Source organism: Pleuronectes platessa, chromosome 11 (assembly GCF_947347685.1).
Source record: "Pleuronectes platessa chromosome 11, fPlePla1.1, whole genome shotgun sequence".
Lineage (NCBI taxonomy): Eukaryota > Metazoa > Chordata > Actinopteri > Pleuronectiformes > Pleuronectidae > Pleuronectes > Pleuronectes platessa.
The window spans coordinates 11,900,589-11,906,588 of NC_070636.1; the positions used below are offsets into that span (position 1 = coordinate 11,900,589).

The 6,000-nt window shown below is 41.1% G+C and overlaps 2 protein-coding genes across 3 annotated transcripts in view; one reads left to right on the plus strand and one right to left on the minus strand.

Annotated features, from left to right (window-relative positions):
* asap2a (ArfGAP with SH3 domain, ankyrin repeat and PH domain 2a) overlaps positions 1 to 4,329 on the plus strand; it is a 52,133-nt gene extending 47,804 nt beyond the window's left edge. The window contains exons 27-28 of the mRNA XM_053435041.1: positions 741 to 860; positions 2,454 to 4,329. Coding sequence (XP_053291016.1) covers positions 741 to 860; positions 2,454 to 2,528 — 195 coding nt within the window. The 3' untranslated portion in view covers positions 2,529 to 4,329. The remainder of the gene's footprint in view (positions 1 to 740; positions 861 to 2,453) is intronic.
* A 378-nt stretch (positions 4,330 to 4,707) lies between these two features.
* itgb1bp1 (integrin beta 1 binding protein 1) overlaps positions 4,708 to 6,000 on the minus strand; it is a 5,925-nt gene continuing 4,632 nt past the window's right edge. For both annotated transcript variants that reach the window (XM_053434798.1, XM_053434797.1), the window contains exons 6-7: positions 5,961 to 6,000; positions 4,708 to 5,866 (exon numbers count right to left, since the gene is read on the minus strand). The exon at positions 5,961 to 6,000 is cut by the window's right edge and continues 110 nt beyond it. In XM_053434798.1, the coding sequence (XP_053290773.1) occupies positions 5,795 to 5,866; positions 5,961 to 6,000 (112 nt within the window). In that variant the 3' untranslated portion in view covers positions 4,708 to 5,794. The remainder of the gene's footprint in view (positions 5,867 to 5,960) is intronic.

A 6,000-nucleotide genomic window follows, 5' to 3' on the forward strand; every position in this document is an offset into this window, starting at 1 on the left:
CTCATGCAAAGACTCATTCACAGTTTCTGGAGGGAAGCTGTTTTCCATAAATCGTTTTTTTAAGATTTTGAAGGTGGAAATTACGAAAAAGTATCTGATTGCATTTCTTTTCGTTTGGTCAGCTGGCGGAGAATCTTAGGATTATACAGGTTTTCCTTTGTCTTCATTTGGTGACTCTTTGTCAGTGGCATGACACAACAATCTCTCTGGAAAGGCTGTTCACAAGAACGGAAATAATTTTCTTTTCCTGCCCCCCCCCCCCCCCCCCCCCCCCCCCCAGTAGCATGTCCGGAAAATACACAAGTGCCTATGTCTGACATGCATCGGACACGAAACTGAATACATATATATATATATATATATATATATATAAATATATATAAAGAGGTCTCATTCACATAGAAGATGCTTGATTGTTCCAGGAATGCTCCTGTTGCTGTGAGCGCCCCTGTTCCAGTTACTTTAATTAGAGAAGACAAAACAAGTTTGGTCATTCAACCTTAAAATGGCACACGTTTGTACTCGAGGAATTTAGAAACTATACAACATCCACACCCGCAGACAATATACAGCAAAGACACTCAATAACACAAGTAAAACATCTTAAATTTGGTGAAAAAGAGACAGAAACAAAAGTCAGAGTGAAACAGAATCAACCACGATTGTGTTGCTGCCTGTGTTGTAGACAGTTGTCAACATTTCCTTCTCCCACTTATTAACAGCCCCGTCTTGTTTCTCAGAAGCAGAGGCCGAAGCGAGTGAAGGCCATCTACAACTGTGCGGCCGACAACCCGGACGAGCTGACCTTCTCCGAGGGCGAGGTGATCGTGGTGGATGGAGAGGAGGACCAGGAGTGGTGGGTCAGTATCACTCTTTAGACTCACGCTGCTGGTTTCTTTTACACGAGATTACATGAGCGTCTCTTGTCCCACTGTGGTCCTGTTTTTACCAGCGCTAAGAAACCACGGTGGCTCACAGCAGAAAAAAGCTGTGACCTCGTTCTGGCCGTTACCCCGCACCGCCTCCTCCTCGTCCTCCTTCTCTTCTCCCGCCTGCTGTTGCTTCCTCTGTGGAGCTCCTTGTGTGCACACAGACCAGCTGTGGCTTGTTTTCCTCGGAGCCCCCTCGGCAGATCTGACTGTATTTAGTCAATCTCTCTCCCTGTGGCCCTGTACGGACCCCGTGTCCCCCGAGGTCCCGTCCTCCACGCTTCCTCTCTGCGTCATCTCCCCTTCTGTGCTTCTCGTACTGAAAGGAAAGCATCGTACTAGCAGTTGATGAAGTCACTGTGATGCATAATTGGAGTTTAATTGGATTATTATGTTACTTTGAGTATCAACGTAAAAAGACAGAAGGGTGTTTTGTTGTATGTTAAACAAGAGTGCAGCTCGGGCAGCATTTTTCTGTCCATTCTGTCCAAGCTCAGGAGAGCCCGACCTGAACCTGACAGGAACTCTAGTTTTTATCTCTGAATCTGTCAAAGTAAATTTAATCTGCCCTGAGTTTGTGTTACTCTGTTCCTGACACACATGGATATTGCTTGTTTTCCCTGATTTAAAACAACGTGTTAAGTGTAAAAATCTGCCCAGCCAACGTGACCAAACCAAACCAGAATATCACATCAGCATTTTGTCCAAACTCCAGTGAAGACGCCGTGTTGATAATATGACTTGTATCTCTTGTGTATTGTCAGTTATATCCAGACCAGCCTGGTTCAAATCTTGATAAAACCATTAATTGTTTTCTGTATTTTGTTCTTCAGAGCAGAAACATGTCCTAGCTTTTTTTTTTTCCAGGTATAGAAGATGTTTAAAAAGTCTTAATGGACATAAATAAGTACTCTCTTCCCTTAAGGTAATATTGTACAGTAAATAATTTTTTTATATATAACTTAGATAGTGGTTGTGATTTAGACCCTCATAGTTTTAGATGGTGTTTAGTAGAGATGGATGTTGACACTGATTTCTCAATTCAAATTCAATTCAATTTAGATTCAGTTCTAATTTGTCTTATCTTGGTTAAGGTATTGCGATTTGGCTTATCATAAAAAAAAAAAAACTTATTATTTTGATCTTGTGACAAATGTGTTAAACCTTTTTAATAACCTTTTCAGCGTGTTAAAACCATGTAGACATGTATTTCATTAACTCTAACTCTACCAGTTTGAATCTTAACTCCATACACAACGTTTAGAGTAATTTTGTAATTGAATCATTATGGAAATAATTCAACAACTTTAATTAACAGTTTATTGTTTTAGCTAGTCCCAGTGTTTACTTGTTTGAGTGATGTATATGTGCCTAAGGTGACATAAACATCACTACAGAGTAGTACAATGTTTTGGTGTCCTGGTGAAATAAGACTTTCCCCAAAAAGTGAATACTACCCTTAAAATCCAGGATTTTGGTTTGTGTCTGCCCTCCGACCTTTCACCTCTGTCTTCCTTCTTCTAGCTGGGCCACATCGAAGGTGATCCAATGAGACGAGGAGCCTTCCCGGTCACGTTTGTGCACTTCATCGCTGACTGAGATAATCTCACTGGGTCTCAGGACGTGTCCCAGGACGCAGCGTCCCACCTCCACCCGCTGCCTGTGTCTGTCGACAACCACCAACCCACCAACCACAAACCCACCAACCCACCAACCCACCAATCCACCATCATCCCATTCGACATCATCAGCATCATCTGCGTGCTTGAGGAAGCGTTGCTGATCCATCACCTTAGCTGCAAATTTGTGTGGCCGTCGCGGTGGCACACACACACGGGCCAGAAAGTGTCGGTGTCGTGGATTTTAATGCTTGCTGTTAATGTTTCTGAGACAGCCTCTTAAAATTGAAAAAAACTCTTTATGATTGTAGTGAACGGCTTCTCGCAATAAATGCACTTTCTTGTCTTTATCCTTGCTACAACATGAGACGACGTGACATGATGAAGGTTGTGTACAGAGTTCTTTTCTCCCGTTTTTCTGCAAATGTACCAGTGAAGACTCCAGCAATGTATCTTAACTTTAACTAACGACTGTAAGAGTGAACGTAGACGACCTGCTTACATTCCAACTCCGTGCATGTGTGATTTTATAAAAGCCCACCTGCTTCTTGGTGTAGTAGCCCTCCTGCGTGGAGGTTTCTCTATTGGTGCTAAGTTAAACCCCAGAATATGCTCGATGCTGCAACCAGGTGGCGCTATCCTCCCTGTCCCTGTTTTCATAGAGAGACATTAAAGTGCTGCATGTAAATAAAAGCTTTCACCTCAGCTGTTCTGGGAGAAGATGCTTCCCCCCCCACATGTGTGTGTAGAATGAGAGAGCTGCACATGAATTCTGTGGTCACACATCTTAGTCCCTTTTTTCTGCCTGAGCAATTTTAGGAAAATATCCAACAGCAACACTTCTTCCTCCCGAGCTTCTTTTGGTCAAAGGATGACAGTGACTGGAGCAGCAGCAGCAGCCAGTAATCACCTTCATGTCCAGTCTGACACCTCAGGCTGTTTTCACCTGACATCTGCCCTATTAGAGAAAGAGGGAGTGTGTGTCGGCTGCACAGAATAAACTGAAGATGACAGTATTGAAGAATATTGAAGAAAGAGGAAATCAAAAAAGTAAAATCGAGGGAATGTGATGAAAAGCAGAAGTTGACTGACTTCTGTTGCTTCCTCTTGTCTTTTAGCGCATTAACGCTCCAACTTGCTGAGTTTTTTATTTTTATTTTTACGCTCTCTACAACCACACGCAGAGAAGAATGTCCTTCCCACAGCTTAAGCTTCTCATACTTGTACATAACCAGGGTTCTATAATGTAGAAAGATTAGTTGATCTATAGTGTTATTAAATAAATATAAAACACAATGTAATTAACTTTAGTTGCAGAGCAACTTTCTTTCTGTTCATAATGTTGATATCGAGCCTTCCATGGATTTGTGAATGACGAGAAGAGAAGCGTGTGAATCACGGAGCTGATGCACTCGCTCTCTTCATCGTGTTTAATATGAACTCACTGGAAACAGGAAGATTTAATAACCTATTCATGTAAATATGTTTGGTTTGGCTTTGTTGATATTTAAATGTAAAGAGCAGAGTTAGCGTGGGCAGTAAATGTCCTTTTAATGCACTGTGGTGATGAGCAGTTATAGATGTGACCTCAGCTGGACCTGTGTGTGTGTACGTGCACATTCGAGTGCGCCAAGAACACAAACACACTCACACTGCTGGGAAAATACCCTCATCACTTCATTCTCATTAACTGTCTGTGGATCACTGCGTCGACTCATAACTCTGTTGTGGAAGAAAATGGGAAAATGAAACTGGAATAATAAAATATGAAATAAGATGATTGGTTTGACTGGTCTGAGTGTTAAATGAGTTTGTACTCAATTTATGAAAATGATTCCTAGTTTTAGTAAATAATTGATATAAACACAGTTTTCTTTATTTTAGGATATTTGAGTCTTAAGACCTAAATGCACAAAACTACTTAAACTAATGGACTCATTAAAGTATTAGTATTAGTAAGTATAAACTTACTGGTGTGAATCTCAAGTCAAAGATAGATGATGAAACATGAGCTCCCTCTGTTGGGCGATATTTCCGCATTACTGCATCCACGTTTTAGAAAGCAGAAGGAAAATGTGAAAAAAGTATTTCTTTAATAAAACCACTTCATGATTAAGGTGTGTAAAAATATAAATTAAAAAGAAAAGACAACACTAACATAAAGAGAAAGAACATTTTAATCAGTAAAATACTTCAAATACAAAACTTCCTTTCTTTTATTGTACCAGATCAAATACATTTCATTACCCAAGCTCAACTGGAATGAGGTGGAGGAAGAGCATATGTCCCAAGTGATGTCCAGTTTGTGCCACGGATGTAAAATCTTTTTTGTTGCTCCTAAATCTTTCTGATGCTTTTTTACAGCCCCGTCAGGTTTCTCTGGTATCAGGTGTAAAAAAACAAGTCAGAAAATACATCAAGCTGTTGGTACCAGGAGATTTTAAACAAGAGGAAATTAGAAATATGCACAAAACCCAATTTATTAAGAAATGCTGACATGCTGTTGTAACGACACTGTTGTTTAAACACAAAGACACAAAAAGATTTAAAACCTCCAAAGTGATCTAGAGGTTTCCACGTGAAGAGAAACAAACTGTGGCTCATAAATACTGTGTGTACCGTCAAGTTTGAATGTCTCCCATGAATCCTCACATGCTGACACACCTAGGTGGAGATGTGCTGCAGCATCATGTACCGTCATTTATATAAATATGAGGCGTTTACATCTCCCAGATAAAAACTGTGCACTGACTTTTTTTTTTTATTAATGCAACCATTTCCCTCCTTTCCAAACTTTATTTTGAAAGGTCAAAGGAGGAGGGGAAATGATTACGACACCTTCACTGTAGGATGAGACTGAATGAGACTCTGCCATCGAATCAAAGGCTTGACTCATGAAAACTAACAAAGAGCAGCAGAGCAGATTGACCCTGCACTTAAAGGTTCAGTGTGTAGAATCTAGTGACATCTAGTGGTGACGTTTCATGTGGCAGCTGAATGCCCCCTCACCACAGTTTAGATGAAACACACAGGATAAGTTTATATTCAATTTCTGCCAATAGTTCCCTTTCAGGTAAATCTTACACACTGAGCCTTTAACCTCTGTGAACAATAACACGGAAAAGTTGGGTGAAAAGGGAAATGGTCACATGTTTAACACACAAACTGCAGGTATGCTGGTTTTCTTATTGTCAGCTGCTGGGATTGTTCCTGGACAGATCTCGGCACTGGTCCGTGTCCCTGACCTCAGGACTTGTCGGACGTCAGAGCGCAGTCAAAAGAAGCCGACAGCACTTTGCAGATGGACTGAGCCTGCTCCTGTTCAGACAAATGGAGACTCTTGTTTAATAACCTTAAATCTTAGTTTGTGTCACTGTTTACACGGTTTCTCTTTGCGATCGGTCCCACTCACGGAGCTGCTGCACTGGTACACCCAGATGCTGCACTCTTCC